This window comes from Callorhinchus milii, unplaced genomic scaffold (assembly GCF_018977255.1).
Source record: "Callorhinchus milii isolate IMCB2004 unplaced genomic scaffold, IMCB_Cmil_1.0 Scaffold5, whole genome shotgun sequence".
NCBI classification, from domain to species: domain Eukaryota; kingdom Metazoa; phylum Chordata; class Chondrichthyes; order Chimaeriformes; family Callorhinchidae; genus Callorhinchus; species Callorhinchus milii.
In genome coordinates, this window is record NW_024704746.1 from 42748940 (window position 1) to 42771083 (window position 22144).

The 22144-nt window shown below is 42.7% G+C and overlaps 1 protein-coding gene across 1 annotated transcript in view; it reads right to left on the bottom strand.

Moving 5' to 3' along the window:
* cttnbp2 (cortactin binding protein 2) overlaps positions 1-22144 on the bottom strand; it is a 123158-nt gene that overhangs the window by 16193 nt on the left and 84821 nt on the right. The window contains 6 exon segments of the mRNA XM_042334898.1: positions 1289-1388; positions 4704-4790; positions 8189-8268; positions 9280-9375; positions 16166-16429; positions 20295-20412. Coding sequence (XP_042190832.1) covers positions 1289-1388; positions 4704-4790; positions 8189-8268; positions 9280-9375; positions 16166-16429; positions 20295-20412 — 745 coding nt within the window.

Sequence of the window (22144 nt, forward strand, 5' to 3'; positions counted from 1 at the left end):
GTGTCCTTCGGATGTGATGGGAGGTTGCTAACAAGCCTCGTTTCTTAATCATTTGCAAACTCACCCAAGGAAACTGCCAACATTGTAATAAAGTGGTCAGATGAAATACACCCAGTGAGGGGGTGAAGGCACGAGCAATTGTGTACATGTCATCAGTGACTGCTCAGCACTTCTCACAAAACGACGATTTGATCAGGCTTTAGCAGTCTGCCAGACCTGATCAGTAATCTGGATATTGACGAGCACTGGGGTGCTGGTACCTACTGTAGGTAGAGATTTGATACGATACTAGAGACTAAGGGGGAAAATGATACAGAAGTGCATACCATTATGAGTGCAACAGGAAGCATTAATGAAACAATTGCTGCTGGTGGATAATTGAAGTGTAGCTGTTGAAAAGCATCAACAACATTATTGTAAAGACATGTACAAGTGTCCTTCAACATTTCTCTCCTCACTCCAGGTTTTGGCTTTCGACAATGAGTGTCAGGTGCAATTTAGCTCCAGTTGCAACTCAGCAAGAATTTGAAATTATGTATTAAAGCATTATTTTTTCACCTAGGGCAATGTCTCAAAGTACGTCACAGGGACCGCATGGAAACCTGGGCAAAGTGGGAGGAAGGTAACTGAAGGTCCGATCAAAGCAGGGTTATTTTACAGGGGGTACAGGGGGAGGAGAGCGAGGAAAGGAAACAGTTCCAGACAGCAGGAGCAATGTGATTGAAGGCTCTAATTCGGAGCCTTTCATTGTGATACTAATTGGCTCTAAATAAAACCAAACTGCAACAAAGGTTTTCCTTCAATTTAAGCCAAGAACATTTTGGTGGTGTATTCTGAGAATATAACAGCACTGCTTTAATACTATTAAAGCAGTAAAATAGAACCCACCGCTCACGCCCCCGCCCTCCCCCCCACCATCCACACTCACAAAATGTCAGAACAATCTCCATTTAATGTTCTGCTCTCATTCTGCAACACAAGCTAGACAGCTGCTCTCACACACCACACTGGGGCTCTCACAATTGAGATCCACAACTCTGAGGCTGCCAATACAAGGAGCCACCAGAGCTGGCACGAGATTTACTAGGATCTGGCAAAATAAGGAGAGAAGGAGCAGGCAAAGGGATTTTGGTAGTCCAAAGAGTGGTGGAATAATGTCTCAACACTTTCCACACCATCTATTTATGTGATGAGCATCTCCGCTATTGAACAAGCCTGCACTCACCATCTTTCAAGTGGCATTTCCCAACTTTGTAAATCGCACATTGGCATCTCATTAGTCTCTTACCACTTTGTATGAAGAACTCCACCAACTGGTCCTTTGAACAACTTCCATCAATTTCGATTTCAATGATCTCACAGTTGCTGCCGGCGGCTTCTTGTTTGTGCTGTTGAGAGATGAAGAGCATTTTTAGAACAAAGCAGACAATTTATATTTTAAAAATTAAATAAGGGAGCATATGCGCACTTGCCTACAAATGCACAGTAACTCCATTTCACAGTAATTCCTGTGGAGGACTTTGAGACATCCTTCCGACGTGATAAAATGTTATACCAAATTGCAAGGATTATTATTATTAGCTACAATGATTGATGTCCATCCCACGACTGACTCTCGTATCACTAGGCGGGTGTTGGGTACCAGTGGTGTAATTGTAACTTATAACTCCAGCTCCACATATTGCAGTGTAGAATATGGGCCCTTTGCCTGTCAATAAGTATCAAAACAGCTCGTAGTGCTGCACCTCTACAATCACCTGCACAAATACCATTTCAATGGGGCATTGTACAAAAGAAAGGAACTAAGGATAAAGCTCAATTCATCACTAAGGAAGACAAGTGAGCAACGGATTTCTATGCAAGGGGATTTCTCCATTACAATAGATTAAATTTGCACTTATAGTACCTTTAAAGTCAGCAGGACGTCCTAAAGAGTTTGGCAATTCTAGTTGGCCATTGGAGCTGGAAGGAAGGGGAGGGGGAGAAGAGGAAAGATGACAAAAAGCATTGTCAAAGAGGTACGTTTTGAGACACAATTGCGTGCAGAGGTGTGAAGCCGATGTAAAGCAACAAAGCGGAAAGGAAAAGAGGGTTGCAACCCAGAACAATTCAACTGGCACTGCCACTGTTTATCTCCTGGTGACCAGGTCAACAGCAGCTGAGCCCTGAGAACAGGGAACTTGTCCAGCATCACAGGGATGATTTACATGTTGTGCATGTGGCACAGCAAGCTTAAAGGGATGATTTACAGACAAACTGTACTTTCATAAAGCCAGTGTTATTTTTGTAAGTCTAACGAAAACAGAGAGAGAGAGGAGAGAGAGATGGGGAAAGGGGGAAATTAAGTTTTGAATACGTACGTCCCAGAAAATAGATATCTCTCTAGTGAGTGTCCTAATTCAAAGTCATTGCCAAATCTTGAGTGTTTCTTATGTTTCCCATGTTAATAATAATAATAATCCTTGCATTTGATATAGCGCTTTTCACGTCGGGAGGACGTCCCAAAGCGCTTCACAGAACACACTGTAAAGTGAATTGACTGTATATTTGTGGGCGAACGCGGCAGCCAATTGCGCACAGCAAATTCCCACTGACAGTCGTAGATTGAAAATGACCAATTTATTATTGTTTTGGGTTTTGGAGGGATTATTATTAGGCGTGTGGAGTAAGGAAACTTGCCCAAGGTTTCGCCCCCTGCCTGGAATTGAACTCAGGTGTCTCACTTGCAAAGCGAGTACTCTAACCACTGAGCTACAGGACTCCGTCATGTACTAATTTACTGTCAACTCATGTTGACAGTAAATTAGGAATTCAAGTTAGTTCTGAGATGCCATCAGCTGAAATAATGTCTGGTCAATAATTAGGAGTTCCGTTATAACCCACAACAGCTTCTGAATGGCATCACTGGGACACATTTGACCTTGAGCATTAAACCCCCAATTGCCACTCAAGTGTGCAACATTCTGAAACAATGAGCCTTGGAAGAGACCGAGAGAGAAAATATGCAAGTTTGGAAAACAGTCCAAGACAATAAAATAAATTTCTATATCATCTTTCATGTCAGGAGGATGTCATTAACATATTGTGAAGGAAAATGCAGATAGAAAGAATTGTACTGTGAATGAAAGAAAATCCTTGCATTTGACATAGCATCTTACCATGTCATTGAGATGGCTCATTAAAGCGTTTCACAGGATTTCACTGTAAAGTGTGGTGACTGTATATTTGTAGCCAAACACAGAGGACATTTGGGCAGAGCAATGTCCCATAAACAGCTGTATATTTATATATTTAGAAGGTATTATACTGTGAAGGAAAAAGTGAACAGACAGAAAATATCATAAGGAACAATTAGAGATACATTATCTAGGAGTTACCTTCATAACCTTTTACTTATGTTTACAGTATGTTTACATCACTTTAGAAAACATCCTGTGAAGAGCTTTGAGACACCTTCAAGTGATATCAAATGTAAGAATTTTCTTGCTTTTACAGTACAATTCTTTCGGGTGATAACTCGACCCTGGCTTAATCAGCATCTACCACTTAAGTCATCAGGCTGTCAATATCCCGGCCGTATTTATTTATGTACTTATACATATGCCAAACTCGTTACTCTGGATAACTTGTCATTGAGCCCTTCCACCATTGGCGGAAGAGCCTTCAGCCACTCTGCCCCCAACCTCTAGAATTCCATCTCCCAGTCACTCCGCCTCGCCCCCACTCCTTAGCCTCCTTCTGCCTCAAGAACCTCCTCTTTAACCATGCCATCGGCCATCCCCCTTCCCTCCCTTCCCCCCCACCCAACCCCAGCTCGGGTCTGAAATGCTGTACTCTGTCCAGCACTTTGGGACATCCTCCCAATGTGAAAGGCACTATACAAATGTAATCTTGTTGTTGTTGTTGTTCAGTGAGGGAGATTGATGTGGGAAAGGTGCTGATGTGTGCGTCGTTCAAAACAAGTGTCACATGATTAAGACATGGGTCAGGGATTTAATGAGGAGAATGGGTAAAAAAAATAGATCTGGTTCCATTACAGTTACACTGTGGTCCTGAGACCTTGTATTTAATGGGTTATAAAGTGAGCTCCAGGGCTTATCATAACACATGAACAAACAATAAAGGCTCCGGGGTTTTGAAAGGTTTGCCATGTAGTGAATAATGGGTATTTGGGAGCAATTACAAAGGCCATGATCAATCAAAGGGCTCCGGTGGTATCAGAAATTGCACAGAGCAAAGTGACTCACACCATTCTGAAAGCAGAGAGTGAACATCATTGTCGTGCACCAGTCAGTCGTGGGCTGGTTGTAGTCAGTGTTTTTTGCCTTTGTGATAGATGCCAGTGCCCGAGGGGAGCCATCCAGTTGGAAGGCCTTTGCTACCCACCAATGTCATACAGGAGGAGGAATGGCTGCGGACCTTCCTGAGCCGCCTGGTAATAATCTGCAGCTCAGTACAGGCTCAGTACTCCCTCCGTGTCCAGCACTCGTTCCAAGTGGATTGTGACAAAAACTGATAGGGTGATAAGTGGCCACATTGTGACCTGGTACTTTGTGTGAGCAACTAAACAACTTGAACTCGACTTTGAAAAAAGCCCAAAACGTCAGATTCCTGCTCAACTGTTCCATTACCCGAAATAAATGCTTTATTCATTGCGAGATGCAGAGAAACGTGATTGTAATGCATTTATGGAACCAATTTACCTTAATACTCTTTGCTATTTGATGTGCTATATGCTCTTGGCAACTCCCTTCCGGCCCATGAAAGATAACATTGTGATACTGTTCGACCTGTGAAAGACAAAAAGTACAGAAAAAAATCGCAACAGTGAATGCATTACAAAGACAGCAAGCTTGAGCCTGCTGCACATCCCCCCACACCCTCACCTCTCCCTCTGCACCTTCGGCAACCACACCCTCACCCTTTGCAACTCCCTCCTTCTGTCCCTCAGTTTTGGCCCTTTCTATCAGTCTTTAAATCCTATCTAAAAACCTACCACATTGATCATGCCTTTGGTCAACTTCCCTTTCTCCCCTCCCCCACCCCGGTTTGGCATCTAACACTGTCTCCGCAAAACTCTCCGAGGCTTTGTCCCAAGTGAAGGTCACTATATAAAAGCAAGTTGTTGCGCACAGCACGGGAAGGTCGGCAATTAACATGCACAATATAACAACATTAGGTTGACATTCGGTGCAACAAAAGGATAACAGGTTTTTGGAAAGGTTCCATGAAAACTCATTAATTCATTAAACACGCTGAACAGGCACAGTGGGAATAGACCTTTCTCACACTGATATCCGAATGTCACGGTGAAGCAGTTTCCTCAAGAGAGAACGCAGCTTCACAAATAACTAAGATATAATCCACTGCACCATATGGGAATTTTTCAAGACAGAACACGAGCAATAGCTTTGGTACATACTGTAGTGAATATCCAAAGGACCACATGTATTAAGGGGCAAGATTTCCAAAATTGCATTGAACGTTATTATTCTGCATGATCCCCATCACGGGAAATATATAAAGGATTTGTCAAAACTTCATTAAAGCTTTAAACACCCGGTCAGTATGCATTTCTACTGGGGACAAAGTAATTTCTGCATTACTCTCTGCTGGCACTCAGCACTGAAGTGTTAGGTACAGGGTGAGTTGAAATGTCAAAGAGGTAACGATTTAATGCTGAGCTATTGACAGAGATGAATAAATCATCACTTATGGTTAGCTTTTTGGAAGAGTGTTGTGGATGTTGAGGGATGAGAACAAGACAGATATCAGTAGGGTGCGGAAACTATATAATCTGATTGATGCATCTAGAACCAGCTGTTTCTTGTTGCTCTGCCTTCTGATATGCCATTATTTTTCATGATTTTTAAAAATCAGACTATCAGAATATCCAAGGTAGCTTTTCTCATCATAACCAATAGTAAAGCAACACACTGCAGCCTATAACATCCCTTTGTGACGAGGCCAGAAATCTCATGAAACAGTCATTGGACAAAACAAGAGTTATTTGTTATGTATCCCCAATTGCTTCTAGTTTTGGAAAGGGCAGGTAACAGGGAGGAATGTTAGTGTAACAGCATTAAGTTTATGGCAAATTCTAGTTTTGGTTGTTTCTTTTTGGGGCCAGATAGCCAATGACTCTTGTGAGTAATCTACAGTCAGGCAAAGGAAGCTTCATATTGTTGTGTGTAAATTGACAGCCCGTTTGTCTATAAATCACACAATTACTCCACTTTGCTGAATATCCTGTTAAATGAGACGTCCTCCTATAGCAAAAGTAAAGATTATTATTAATCTTATTGTTGCTTCCAAACAGAAATTGAATTTCTAAGAGTTTTCCTGAATTCTGCATGACATTTAATTTTAAGATGATAGTCTTAAGGCTAAAAAAAACAGAAATTTCAGAACTTAAATCTTCCAGAAGAGAATCTCTGCAGGTCATGCAATAACTGGATCGACATTGCTGCTGTTGTTGATGACTGTGCAATGTAATGGTCCTGCCAGAAGAGGGCAATGCTGAATCTTTTTTACCAAGCGCTCATGTGAGGAAGACCCACAAAGCAGTGCACCACCAAGGCTGAAGAGAACAAGCAAATAAAACAAGGTAGCTCAAGCGAAGGTGGTTTGTGCCACTAACCTTGGATTCTCAAGGTCTTCAAATTGTCAGTGCAGGGGAAAGCAATTGCAAATAAAATACGTGCTGGTTCAAGATTACTGTGGTACATAATACACTATGGTCATGCAATGAGGCTACACAATTGCCAACAAAGGTGTCTGAATGATAGAGAATCATAGACTGGTCCAGAGCCCAATTTTCCATAAGTGACAAAGGTGAGCGTTACCAATAATAATAATCCTTATATTTCGTTACGCCTGTGAAATGCTTTCATATCAGGAGGCCGACTCAAAGTGCTTCACAGAGTTTTACTGCAAAATATAGTGACTGTCTGAGGCAGAACACAGAAGCCAATTTTGTACACAGTAATATCCTACAAATAGCCTTGAAGTGAATTTCCATTTTTAAATTGCGGGATTGTTGGCCAGGACAGCCTGCTCTTTTTGAATAGTGCCATGCAGCTCCTGTACCACAAAACTGAACGTCTCATACACCGATCACTGGACTTTTATTTTGTAAATTATCTGCATTTTCTTAAAAGATAATCAATTTTTTAAAAAATTGATAAACTTCTGTAATTAACGCAACTACTCCACCCAGTGGCCACAGTATGAGCAGCACGTTCACGTCCCTATGATGCTCCCAGCACATTGCATGAGTTACAGAAAGCTCTCTGAATAAATAAATGATTGATATAAATTATTATTTGAGCAAGCTTAAATATGCTTAGCCTAATTACATGGGACAAATGGCTGAAATTGAATTTAAGATTGCAATTCAGTACATGGGCTTCAATCATTCTTTTATCCAGTTTCCTGGCCTCAACCATCCTTCCTGACAACCTGTTCCAAATGACTAAAAAGCACAGTCAAAGATATACGTCTTGAAACAAACCCTGACTAAGGGTTAGGCGAGGGAGAGCGCGAGGCAAGGAGGGAGGTGATGCATGGGCTGGCCTTTCAGGTTGGAAGATAATGATATGAGATGTGTTTACAATGGATAGAAAGTGCCATTTATAGAGAATAATGGCTACCTGGGAGGGAGTAAGAAGGCTGCAATTTCACAGGGGGTCAGGAGGAGTCAAACTGTGAGAGTAGCTTGATGGAGATGAGATTCCACACCAAATAAATCAGTGATCAGATTGCCCTCTGTGCAATCACAACCCTTTATTTCTCTCGTTCTATCTCTTTCGTTCTCTCTCTCTTAGATCGGTTTCACAAACAAGGATTTGCTGTTAGTTACATGTTATGAATCAGCGTGGGAGAAGCTGTTGTTAACCTCCTGCTGCAGAAATACTGCAACTCAGTGATTAGCATTTCCAAACTGTGACCCAGATTTGAGGGGATTAAGAGACAAGTTTATACTGTATGTCAGGTACTTGGCCCTTCCTGAAAGATGAAAGATTCCAGCTCCACCATCTCCCAGGCTTCACCCTGGATTCCTGCAGCTCTCAGTTTATTTAGATATCTTTCATGCATCAACCATATGAAAACAAAGGTCTAAACCCATTGACAGTGATCTGCACTGACTTCGAACGCAAATAAGATGTATGGTTTACTCTTAACATACCAGCCTGAGGTAGTTCTGCAACGTATGAAGAGGGATGAGAGAACCATAAGCGACACTGTCAAGACAGCCGTCCTGTACACCTGTTAAAGACACAGCAGTGTTTATACAGCAAACATACATCTTGAACCATGTACACAAGCTTTAGGCCATGGCATGTTCATGGCAATTGCCAAGCAAGCTGATTTCTACTCTATCTGCCTGAGTATGTGAGGACCAGGATCACATACAAAGCCGTCCATGGCCTCGCCCCACCCTACCTCTGCGACCTCCTAACCCCCTACCAACCCGCCCATTCCCTCCGCTCAGCCGGCTCTGGCCTGTTCCACGTCCCCCGACCCACCCGCCCCACCCGCCCCACCATTGGCGGGATAGCTTTCAGCCACTCTGCCCCCAACCTCTGGAATTCCATCCCCCAGTCACTCCGCCTCGTCCCCTCCTTAGCCTCCTTCAAGTCCCGCCTCAAGATCCTCCTCTTCGACCATCCAATCGGCCAACCCCCTTTCCCTCCCCTCCCTTCACTCCCCTGACCCCAGTTCAGGTCTGAAATGCTGAAATGGGACGTTCTCCCGACGTGAAAGGTGCTATACAAATGTAATCTGGTTGTTGTTGTTGTAATAGGATGAAAAGTAGCAATACAAACACACCCACATGTGTGTGCACACACAATTTACACTTAGATATTGCTTTTCACACCAGAAAGGAACCTCAAAGGGCTTTAAGCAGATGGTTAGGCACCCGACTAGGGGAGGGAGAGGAAAGCTGAAGGGGGTGTGTGTGGGGTGGTAGAAAGATGACCGAAAGTACGGTCAAAGAGGTAAGTCTCCATGCGAGCTTTGAAAGTAGGAAGGGAGAGGTGAGCCAGAGGGACTTCGGGATGGAATGCCAGAGAACTGGCACCAGCTCAAAAACTACAAATTGCATCTTGATGAAGTTCCTGTCTAAATATTGCAAGCGAAAATCACAGGCATTCAATTACATCCAATGTGCCCACACAGGGTAGGATAATAAGAAAACAGGCCTTCTGCAATTGCTAACAAGAATTCTGCCCTAAAAAGAAGGATAAAACTGCCACAACAGCAGCAGGGACTTACCACTTAAGAACACTGTGATGTAACTATTTTGGCTCCAATCAATCAGTGACCATGGGGAGGCTGTTAACGACTGTCCTGGCATCCAAAATTCATTTCCTGTTAAATAGATTGTTGCTTGTTAACACAGCTCCTTTATGCCTGCGCCTCTTTACGTTCGTAGCAGAATGTAAAAAGGACGGACTGATTCAGTTAGAAGCAGTTCTGCTACAATCTGGCTTTCTGGCTGTGTAGAATTTGCCCTGCGATCTCACTACCTTGAAGCAACACACAAAAGCACAGGGTACCCTACCCAGCAGTCAGGCTAGTGGCTCTCAGCTCACTCAGGCATAAGTTGGCATTTCTATTGAGTTTGATACAAAACATGCGCTTATTTGCTGCTGAAAACAGTTACACGAAATGAGAAGCCAGAAAAAAAGTCGTTTGAAGTTAAATTGTGGGGAAAGTCATTTGCTTTAACTTAGCTTGTTTAAGAAAAAAAAGAAACAATTTCTAATTCACTCGGGTTAGGGAAAACAAAAGAAAATATAATCTCGTAAAGTCTGGGAATAAGTGGTGTTTCAATTATCCGCCAATATTCTGGTGTATAATCAAGGTTTCACTGTACATGGAGGCTGGTTATAAAGAAGCCAAATGAGTAAGTTTACAAATTAAACTGGAAACCATGCAAAATTCACACTATATGTTTTCTAAGTGTAAACATTCAATGCTTTCCTGTGCTATTAAAGAGATGGTTGTATTTCTGGCTCCGTGAACACATTTTACAAAGGGAATCAGCTCCAGGTGTCAATAACACAGAGATCATCATGACCCTTGGCTAGAACCAATGTAGAACGGGAAATATAAATCCAGTTCCTGCTCCAAATCCCACCGCTACTGGGAGCAAACATGAATTGTTCCAGCAGAATAAGTGAGGCTCATGTCTCCCTTCTCTAATTCCATGGCATTTATTGTACACTGGAGTCCAACAATTGTAACCCATCTGGAATACTTTACATTCAGCAGCGTTACATATCAATTGCTCTACATCGAATACAATTTCCTTTTTATAAAGAGGCATCTCAAAGCACTTCACGCTGCTTGCTGGAGATCCGAGCTGAGAGGAGGAGCCATAGAGAGTGGGGAGGGGAAAGATGAACGAAAGTGCAGACAAAGAGATGCATTTTGAGATGCTAATTCAAGAAACAGAGGGAGTGAGGGAGTCAGAGGGATCCTGGGATGGAGTTCCAGAGAACTGGGGCAGAATGGCTGTAAGCTTTCCCCACTCCTGACAATTTGCATTGATATAGGTCGATATACAACAATCATAAGATAACCTAAAACCATTCACTGCACCTTGCATCTATACCGCTATGATAAATATGAACAGATTACTTCTGGTTTCAGTATCCAGGTCACTCATGCAGCGTACACAAAATGAGCAAAAGCATCATCGCTTTATGGACAACTCAACACCTTTCCTCCAATATGACACTACATCTCTCACCAGCCCTCTCGGCTTCCTATTTTTAACTAGGTTCCTATGAGGTGCCATGCTTCAAACTGGATTCCAGTGGCTTCTAGCTTAATTAGTCATCTTTCATGTGGAGCTCTTGGCAAAAAGCTTTTTGAACATCTAAATCAGCCGCATCTCAGGGAGTGTGTCTTAGATGAGGCTGATTTAGACCTATAACATTATCAAATATCAAATGCAAGTATTATTATTATTATTAAGGAGACTTCCCTTTCTGAACCTTCCTGGCTGTTTTCTAAGTTACTGCTTTGCAGTTACATCCCAAGCTGTCTTTGGAATAAATGATACAATTTAGACTTATATATCGCCTTTCATGTCAGAAAGCTATCTCAAAGCATTTAAATTACAGCATTCTACACGTTATTGATATTAGGCTAATAACTTGCAATTGGTTGAGTCAGTTTGGCTGCCCCTATCAAATGCAGGTCCCAACACAGCTATACCATGACTTTTCTGACCCCAAATTCCACCTCTTCTTAGCCAGAAAGACCATTTGTCTTAAAACTTAAAACAAGATCGGGCAAAATTGTGAAAATATTGTTCTGTTTGGTCTCAGTTTACACGACAGGTCTTTTAAAAACTACGGAAGACAGTCTTCCAAACCGAACCTAATTTGGGAATTTTCCACAATTCGATAGTATTGGCTTTTAAGACAAAATGGTCTTGCAGGAAAACTAGTTGAAATTTCAGACATATCGTTTGGGTTTCCCAACTGAAAAAGCAGATTCTTCTACCTTCCAACCCAATGAATAATCCTTACGCTCATCTGGGTTGTCAATGTATGATACAATTTGCACTCACTGCCGTAGTGAAATTAAAGTTATTGCTCTAACTTGTCTTGTGGTTCGTCAGTGACATCCCTAGAAAATAAGAACATAAGAACGTAAGAATTAGGAGCAGGAGTAGGCCATTCGGCCTCTCGAGCCTGCCCTGCCATTCGATAAGATCATGGCTGATCTTCAGACCTAACTCTAATTACCTGCCCTATCCCAATATCCCCTAATCCCTCTGTTTTTTAAAAATCTATCAGTCTCAGCCTTGAAGATGTTCAAGGACTGAGCATCTACAGTCTTCTGGGGTAGTGAATTCCATAAATTCACTACCCTCTGAGTGAAGAAATGTTTCCTCAACTCTATTCTAAAAGGCTGACCCTTAATTTTAAGACTGTGACCCCTGGTTATAGATTCTCCTACCAGGGGAAACAGACCCCCAGTGTCTACTTTATCCAGCCCTTTAAGAATCTTATATGTTTCAATAAGATGCAGCCATTTGGGTCATAACATGCAAAAACAATTTAAGTCTATATCGATTTCGTTCTCTCTTTATGGTTTGTCTTTTAATGGTGTTCTTTAGGGTTCTGTCCTTGGTCCTCTCCTCTTCACCTGGTACATGCGGCCGTGCACAATTGGCTATGTGTTTTGTCCACAAATATACAGTAATTCAGTTTACAGTATATTTTGCGAAGTGCTTTGAAATGTCTAGAGGACGTGAAAAGCGTTATATCAAATGCAAGGATTATTATTATTTTATCATTATCATCCACAGACATGGGGTCTCCAGCCTCGACTCCAGGACCACTGCTGTCTTGACAGAATGTCTGTCAGACATCAAGTCCTGGATGAGAGCTAACTTTCTCCAGTTGAACATCAACGAGACCGAGGCTCTGCTGATTGGCTCCCGTCAGCACCTCCGGCGCTGACAGCATCACCATCCAAAGATGCACACTCCACCTTACTAAGCCAGTCTGGAACCTTGGTGTCTGGTTTGACCCTCAACTGTCCTTTCTACCCCACATCCATGCCATGTCCCGTTCTGCCTTCCCCCACCTCCGCAACATCGCCCGGCTCTGCCACTGCTTCTCCCCTCAGGCTGCCGAAACTCTCATCCACACATTTATTACACACAGGCTTGACTACGCCAACTCCCAGCTTGTCGGCTTTCCCAACTCTTCTCTCCACAAGCTGCAGATCATCGAGAACTCTGCAGCTCATGTCCTCTCCTACTCCAGGCTCTGTGACCCTATCGCCCTCACCATCGCCCAGCCCTGCTGGCTGCCCATCCATCAGAGGATAGAGTTCAAAATCCTCATCCTCGCCTTCAAAGCTCTCCATGACCTTGTTACTTTCTACCTCTGTGACCTTCTAACCACATATCAACCTGTCCGCTCCTTCTGCTCAGCAGGCTCCAGTCTGCGTCACGTCCCCCACCCAGCCTGCCAGACCATCAGCGGTGAGCCCTTCAGCCTCTCTGCCTCCACCTTTTGGAACTCCAACCCACAGGCCCTTCGCCTTGCTCTCTCGCTTGCCTCCTTCAAGGCATATCTCAAGACGCTTCTCTTCGACCGTGCATTTTGGCCACCTTCCTACCCCTACCTTTCCTTCCCTCCACCCCACCTGATCCCAACCCCCAGCTGGGGTCCAAATCCTTAACCGTGCAGCAACTTGGGACCCACTCCTGACGTGAAGATACAATACAAATGTAATTTGCTGTTGTTGTTGTTTCTAGCAAGGCAATTGAATCGTCCATACATTCAGTACCTCCCTACTCGACTTTTCAAATGCCCTCTTCGCAGGTCTCCCTTGCTCCACCATGCACATCCAGATGATTCAAAACTCCGCCGCCCGCGTACTCACCCGCACTAAACTCCGCACCCCCATCACACCAGTTCTAGCCAGGCTCTATTAGCTCCCAATCGTTGAACAAATTGATTTCAAGACCCTCACACTCGTTTTCAAATCCTTTCATGCCCTGGCACCTCCCTAACATTCCGATCTGCTTACCCCTAACTCGCTAGCTCCGCTCGACTGGCTCCGGCCTTCTGCATGTCCCTCATAGCCTCCATTGCATCAACGGTGGTTGCTCTTTCAGCCACTATGCCCCGAAACTCTGGAACACTCTTCCTCTATCCCTCCACCTTGCCCCCTCCTTCCCCATCTTCAGGATGCACCTGTAAACCTTCCTCTTCGACTGTGCTTATGGTCAACTAACCCTCCTCCTGGCTTGGTGTCGTGCACCGCCACTGGCAAGCGCTCTGGGATGTTACCGTGCGTGAGGAGCACTATATGAATGAAATTTGTTGTTGTCGTATGGGATGCCAGTAGACAAAAAATACAAACCAGCAGATCAATTGGTGAATGGAAGGAGGCACAGTAAGTCTACTTCAACTGGAATCAAAGAAACATAAATAGTCACGAGATCAAGATTCGTTTGGATGAAAATGGCCCTTTGATCCATACCATCTCATCCTCCCAGAGGATCCTACCTTCCCACCAACACAGCATAAAGTTGCTGTTCAAATGAATATCACACAAAAGCAATGGCTTGACCTAAATAAACACCATCATCCACTGACTTCAAGCAACAGAGGTCACAAAACTAGAAATGCCAGTTGGTGATCCAGGGCACTCTATATCTTCACAAGTTGTTCCAATTAGCAGCACAATTCATGCAAATGTAGAAGGAACTTGTTGAGCAGACTTCAAATGCAACCAGAAAGCAATGAATCCTTCAGAAGGTCAGCTGTGGGACAATTGTCCAGCGCGTATTTATTCATCACAAGCCTATACAAGGACAGGATTCATTCACAAACTTCATTTTATGCTCTGTATTTATCTTAAGACTTGTAAATAAAGCTGAATAAACATGCTAGAAATAAATGAACAGCCTCAGTCAGTCTGAGGGATGGCACTCTCTACCTGTGCACTGTTGGGGTAAAATTCCACTTGGGTTTCAATTCATTCCATTAATGTAAGAGTTTGCCAACAAAACACACTACACTTTACAGTAAATCCAATAAAGTGCTTTAAGAGGTCCTCCCATACCAAATGTAAGGATTATTATTGTATGAATATTAATTATTATCAGCAGTAGTATTATTTCACAATTCCAGAAGTTGGCAAATTCTTAAACATGGCCTTAAATTTAAAGCAAGTTCTTTTAAGAAGTAAGGAACACTGGCTTCAGAATTCAGGTTGTAGTTGAGAATTTACGAAATTGTAGCTGCTTTAAAATACTGTTCGACATTAATAATAAAAAGAATAAATCTAGACGATGGTGGAATTTTACCTATTGTGTTCATAAAACCCCAGAACCACAATAGCTTGCAGTTGAACTCCTTTATCTGTTTTGGAAGTATTTCGAATTAAGTTCTTTTTCATATAAAAAAATTATGGAAGTAAGGAATGCCTTAGATATAGATATACAATCAAATTTTGAAAAGCTGGGAATGATGAGACAAATCAATCCTTGGAGGCCAGATGGCATTATAGCCACGAGAGGCAAATTTTAATGGTTTATAGCTGTCATGTTAATCTTAAAATTCAATTCAAGCCTAATTCTTTTCTGCACCATCTCTCATTATTTTCTGCAGTACTTGCTTGCGGGGCAGCTGAAATGACATTGAAGACTGAGAGGCTACGGTGTTATTACTGCAGATACTGCTTACAAGGGTTTAGGAAAAGGAGGGTTTGCAGTTCTGCAGCAGGATTTCTAAGCAATTTAGAGGCCAGAACACACATTAATTCACATCACAGTGCATCTGTATAGTTACACATGCACCACATAACATTTTCATCTAGTTGCATACACTCTGCTGCAATCCTAAGGGAATGACAACAGTTTTTCAATCTTGCTTTGATCAGAAACTATTCCACAAACGTCTGGATGTAATGCTTTCATAGTATCTCCATATTGTGCTGACCTTTCCCCTAGTCTAACGGTTGGTCAGGCAGTTTGCAACAGATTAAGGACCGGTCCAGATCTTACCCTGGTTTGCATGTGACATTGCCAAGTTTGTTCTGTGCTAAGGTGACTAAAGGGACAATCGCGATGAGATGATAAGACAATTGATATAATTTTGGTACAGTTCATCCCTGGTGACATTCCTCTTCCTGACAGCTGTGAACTCTTCACTGTCTCAATGAGTCTACTCACCTACATTTTAACAGAAGCCATGTGAGACAAAGCTGTTGCATCCTGCAGCCTATTTAAAACTTATGGGTAACAATCCTTGCACTTGATACAGCACCTTATCACATTGTCAAGATACGTCAAAGCGCTTCACAGGATTTTACTGTACAATTTTGCACACATCCATACCCCAAAACACCTTTGAAATGAACAACCAATTTTACCTGGGGGATTGTTGGTCAGGACACCGGGAGAGAGAAACTCCCTTGGTCAGGAGAGTAAGGAAACATTTCAAACTATTTAGTCTCAGTGTGTTTCAGAAAGTGGAACATGCTGATGTTTTGTTTTATAACCGTGACTGTGATGAGAATAGGTTGACTCTTATCACGCAAAACAATACTTCACAATGCGGGTGGCGGAGAGTAAAAGAGGCATCCACACACTACACGTTTCTATGCAAACACACACCTATTTCCACAGCAGACACATCGCTTGAACTAAAACTGTGTTCAGTATTGCTCACAAGCGCCGGATCCTCAGCTCCCCATCCATCCATGACCGTTCTGAAATGGTTAGTGACTGCAGCTGTTACAGCTCTCGATAAGTCCGCCCAAGTAGTCAGTTTCCGGATGGTCAGGCTGCCAATGGCTATGTTGTTTTCAGCATGTTCTGTACTGCTGCAGATCTGTTCACTGGGATCCACAGAAATCTGCAGCAGTACCTTATGAGCGTCTGGAGGACAAGAGGGCATGTTAGTCAGAAAGAAAATTGGGTTAAACTTGCACAATTATATTAAAAGCCAACACCAATTCATTGCTGCTATCACAATGACCTTTTGCGGTCTCCACCAAAGGTGAATTGGTTTGAGTAATTGGGTCAGCGGAGTGCATGATACATGCCACTACCCATCACCATGCTTACGATAATCCAAGCCAGACTGAGAGTACCACATATGTATGCCACCTATACATGAAAATTATTGCATTTGGAATGGAATCAGCACTCTCTCCCTGGAGGGATGCACCTTGCTTACCTGATTGCAGAGAGTATTAGGTGCACTTTGGAAAGAGCCAAGGCTTGGGTACCCCAGAGTGTGAGTTGAGGTACTGCTGGAGTTTAATGAACTAAAACTGCATAGTTTGCGAATCAGAGCTAGGGCTGTCCTACCCGTTAGGGCTTTGGCTTACAGGGATAACAGGAACTGAGTGGGAAGTTTCCCTGCCTCAGTGATCGGCCTGCCCCTCCCAAGTCTTGCTGATGAGCCAGGACTGCTGTGCTTTCATCAGCAGTGTCCTAGAATTCCTTCCTGGCAAGGAACCCGACTACTGAGACCACCACAGAAGATTGACTCAATTCCAATATTTTGTTGCAAAGCACGTTGCCTTGGGGCCAATTCAGCTCCAAGGAGTCCCTGCTTACAGGGAGTAACTCAACAAAGGCAGATCTGAATAAAAACATCTGAAACTATACGGTGTGATGAAATGTGGCTTCCAAAAACAAAGCAAGTCAATCTCAAACCAGCTCCTGGCACACAGTGACCCTGTCCCATTTTCCTTCAGCTATAACCCAGAATGTGGTGTATTACGAACATCCCTATATGAAATCGATAAATAATGGAAAGAAATGGACTAAAAATATCTCCAATTCAATGCTGTACCCACTTTGGACAACGTCAGGAATTCGTCATGAAGCATAAAATTTGATGTCCTCATCAATAATATGGACAACAAAACTGAAAAGCTGCCAAAAATCCCTGGGAGCTGGGCAGACAGAGCTTTGCTCATGCTTCCAGGGAAAAATAAAAAATGACTTTGATTTTAAGGTTGTTGCACCAGTTTTGAACTAACTCTAAGGATTGAAATTCAGATTTCACCTCCCACACAACCCCCCCTACACTCTACGACTTATGTTTCACTAATAATGCAAACACAAAAACTTTAGAGAAAGTGATTTTGAGATCTGTTTGTGGGACATTGCTGTGTGCATATTGGCTGTCACAGTCGTTAGTTTGTAGGATCTGTAAGTGTATTTGAGATAGCGAATCTGGAGGTAGAGGACGGTTTCAAAGACTTGACATTCTGGAATCTCGCTGGGAAACACATTTCACCTTCGACTCCCATAAAGCTGAACTGCAGCAATCTCTGGGCCCTGGCACACAATCAGAGGGTCGGTCCGAGACAAAGCCAGGCAACGTTCAGTTTCCGCTGTTCACAAATTCTTTACGAGTCTCATAAATTAGGTTTCAAGTGAGCTCAGGCACACCTCTGGCCAGCCACCAAGTGAGGCTTGTAACTGTGTAGTGTCACAGCCCTGTCACAGTGCACCTCTGGGGTCAGGGCTAGGCCAGAGTTCCCTTAATCTCACGTAACATTGATGTTTTAGAAGTAAATCAACTAATAGTACAGGAGGTGGAAGCGGGAGATTTTCTTCCGTGTACACAAAAAAGAAAGGCTGCCAAAGAAATAAACCTGAAACAGCACCATGCTTTGTAGCTTGTCTTACGAAGTATGTTACAGGCAGTCAGGCTGTGTGTGCGTGCGAGTGTGTTTCACAGCACACACACCACAACTGTATTCTGCACATGCAGGGCCTTGGCAATGAAAAGTATTCTGAGGCCCCGGTTTCCGCACCACAAATACAGTAAAAGCAGAGCTGCAGTAGCACCGCAAAGATCATTGCAGAAAAAACAGGTTATTATGTTTCTAAATAGTCGGTCTCACCTCAAATGACTGGGAATTTAACTGGCATTTAAAGAAGGAGCTCTCACCCTAAATTATAGATCCAAAGGCCACGCTGAAACTACTCTCTATTACTCCTGCCAGGCAGACCCTCCCTGCATTCTGAATTGTACCCAAACTATTACAGTAGTATTAAAACTAATTCAATAGCAAAATTGCCTCAATTATTTTGGAAATGTGGGATTTATCACAGTTCCAATTACCTTAAGAATTCCAGAGAGCCTTTTGTTTAATAAATATAAAGATTTTTCTTCCTTAAGTGTGTGCTAACTGTTGTCGGCTCTCACTGGCTTGCACCCTCCAGTCGCATTTGAGACATGCTAAATCAGGATGTTTCCTCAACGTTTAGCCACATTTGAAGTAAAACACAATAAACTGCAACTTGTTTTTCTCCCCGCCACCCAAGTTTTCCACCTCTCCCAAAGTTGAACCTGGGGTATGATTTCAGACACTAAACATTCTCTCGTGTGTACGTCCCATATGTTAGATCATGGTCAGTCCATTTGGCTATGTATCAAAGCCAATCCCAAACCTGTCTTCATCCGAAGCCTACGCTTACATACTTTCCAACAGGGATTAATTACTGAAGTGACAAGGAAGGATAACTCTGGCTGATTCCTCACTCGTCTCCCACTGACTCAGGTGCTAAGGCTAATTGAAGTCTAGGATTAAAACTGGCATCTGCTCTCTATGGCCCAGTGCTATATCGAGTGGCACCTTTACCCTCGCGGCCATCAGGAGGGTCAACACAACACTCAATCCTAAGTGAAAACCAATCTGCAAACAATCAAACAATAACAAGTACATCAATCACATCTTTGACACAGTAAAGAATAGCAGTTCAGCGACGTATATCTCACGGAAATCACTAAGCACAGTCTCACATCTAGAAGATTAAACCCGACAGGTCAACATCATTCCTTTCACAGTAAATAAACAAGGACTTGCATCTACTATGGTATGACACATGCACAATTCAACACAAATCAGACACTGGAGTTTCATAGAGGAATAGAGTTGAAAGGCTGACCGTCTTCTTTGCACAGCTCGATTTGTATGAATGTATAGGTAGAAATTGGACTTTCAATGCCTTAGACCAGATCCAATGATGAGTAGTTCACCCGTTCAGCATCAACAACCTCTAGGAAAGACCATCCACACGTCAAACACAGGACCAATCTATTGCACAGACTACACAGCACGCAGGAGGCTCCTGGAGACGAAATGAGCATGCAACAACAGAAGCTGAATTACCAAAATATGGTGAAATCATTTGGTTTGCTGTGGTTCATCCTTTTCAAAACAACAGAAACTGCATCAATACATTTATTTACGACATATGCAACAGTGACAATGCATAGCTCTAGGTGGGAATCTCTGAGCAGCTTTCAGGTAGTGCTGAAGTTAACCATGGCTACAATCCTCACTACGCATAACCTTAAAAACACCAGAAGGGGATAAGTGTACATTCTGGGGCTCCCTGCAGGAGTGAATTGTGGCATTTTCAGCATCACATTTCCCCATGTTACGCATCATGCAATGCGATGGATGGTTCCTCAGTCTCCAAAGAGTTATATAAAAATGGGTTAAAATGAGTGAGACCCTTTTTTTCTGGGCAACGATTTCTGCGCAAATAAAAAAAGGGGGTAAGGATTCGCTTGTTATTTTATACCAACAAGCAAGGAAATCCTTCACCAGCAAGCGTCGTTTAATTGCGGCAGTGGGTAGGTAACTCAACACAGATAGTTCAGTTGGATAAGAAAGACAAAGCTTGAGATAACTATTTTTGCAGTATCTGGGCTACACTCCTACACCACATTCTTGGTGCTCACGGTCTACATTAAATAAGCGATACTCACTCCAGTTCTCCAGTAAATGCTTGCAGTCATCTGTGGCCACATCATGCACTGTTCGGTGACATTTATCTTTCTTGTCTGGTTCTAAGCAACTGTGCCAGCAGAGCACGTCTAAGCAGTTCTAAAGTAGAGAAGAGTGGGGGTGGGGGGAGAGAGAGAAAACAAGTCAGTACAAAATAAAACTCCAATCCTAGCAGTGTGTGTGCATTTTCTCTGCAAGCTAGTTGGGTGAGTAGCCAAGCCATGAAAACCAGGAGAGCCCAAGCTCAGTCAGCAGTCTGTACTAAGGTGATGTCTGACAGGGATGCAATTTCCCAGGTAAGTAAAGGGTCAATCAGCCAGTTGCACAGCTGATCACTCTCCATTGAGCCCTTGTAGAGAAGTACAGGAACAAACTGACAGCAATGATCCCTTTGGTTGAAAAATCCAATGATGCTCACTGACAAAATTCACATATGAGAAATGGCCAATTGCTTTGCCCAGCACCAGAGAGAACATTTGGAACTCCTTGTTTGGGAACCTTGGATGCAACCTGCTTCCCAAGACTGTGACACATTATTGTCTTTTCATTCATTTAATTTCCACCCTTCAATTGGCTTAACAAGTGGAAACTAGATTTGGTTGAATTCTTTTTACCATCCCAGTTGTTGGTTATCCTTTGTGTAAAGATATAGTACTCAATGGCTGTCCTAAATGTTCCCATCATAACCCTGAACTTGTCCTACTGACTTGGTATGCCTAAATAAAATTGTTCTTTATTTACTTTCTTTGTCCCACTTAGCATTGTCTATACTTTAATATGGTCCTCTTTCATATCCCTCTTTTCAAGACTGAAGTGCCTTAGTTTCTCTAATCATTTATCGTATCTCATAGCCTCTCTGCTCTGATATAACAACACTTAAAACCGTGCTTTCAGTCATTGTTCCCCTCCTCACCCCTCCCTCCCACTCAGCTTCCATCCTCTGCACCAGAGTCCGGCCAGAACTGTCAAGCACTTGGGGTGTTCTCCCTACATGAAAGGCGCCAATGTAAATGTAAACTGCATCGTATTAAAATTCCAGCAAAACTGACACCAATTACAATAACAGAGTAATTGTAATTGTAATTGACACCAATTACAAAAGAATCAGATTCAAGATGGAAAATGGCTTGAACATTTCCATTTGTGCTTCCTTATGGAATTGTTAAAAGGGTTACTTTTTAATTCTAATTCTTTCTTTGGCACTTGGAAGAATTTATGACATTTTCGAATTCTGTAATTTTGAATGAGAAACAAAAAGCAGCCAATTCATCAAGAACCTTCCGTCTTACTGAAACACAGGTTAATAAATTAATACTCTCCGAGGTGTGCACTTTTTGTTGCATGTTTTCAGAAGAGTTTTCTCCTGCAACCATAGATTTATGTTAGCTAATTTTTACGCGATAAAGCAGTCCAAATGTAGGTCGAGAAACACATTTAATATACTGCAGATTTTGACACATTAAGTTAGCTACACATTTCTAAAGCTCACCATATGTGAAATTTAATAATTCAGCAAAGGGCATTTATCAGAGTGAAAAGAACAAAAAGATGAGGACAAATCGGTCCTGGGTAAACAGTTGTGGGTTCAAGCCCCACATCGGGACTTCGAGACATAGTCTTGGCTGACACTCTGATGCAACCCTGGAGAAAACACTGTATTGTCGGAGTTGTTGTCCTTCAGATGAGACATTAAAACAAATCCCGTCTGTTTGATTGAATGGATGTTAAAAATCCCATGGCACTATTCAAAAAGAGAAGGATGTTTCTTCCCTGTTTTCTAGTTAACAATCCCCCAAATAGATTTGGTCATTCACTTCTTGGCTGTTTGGTG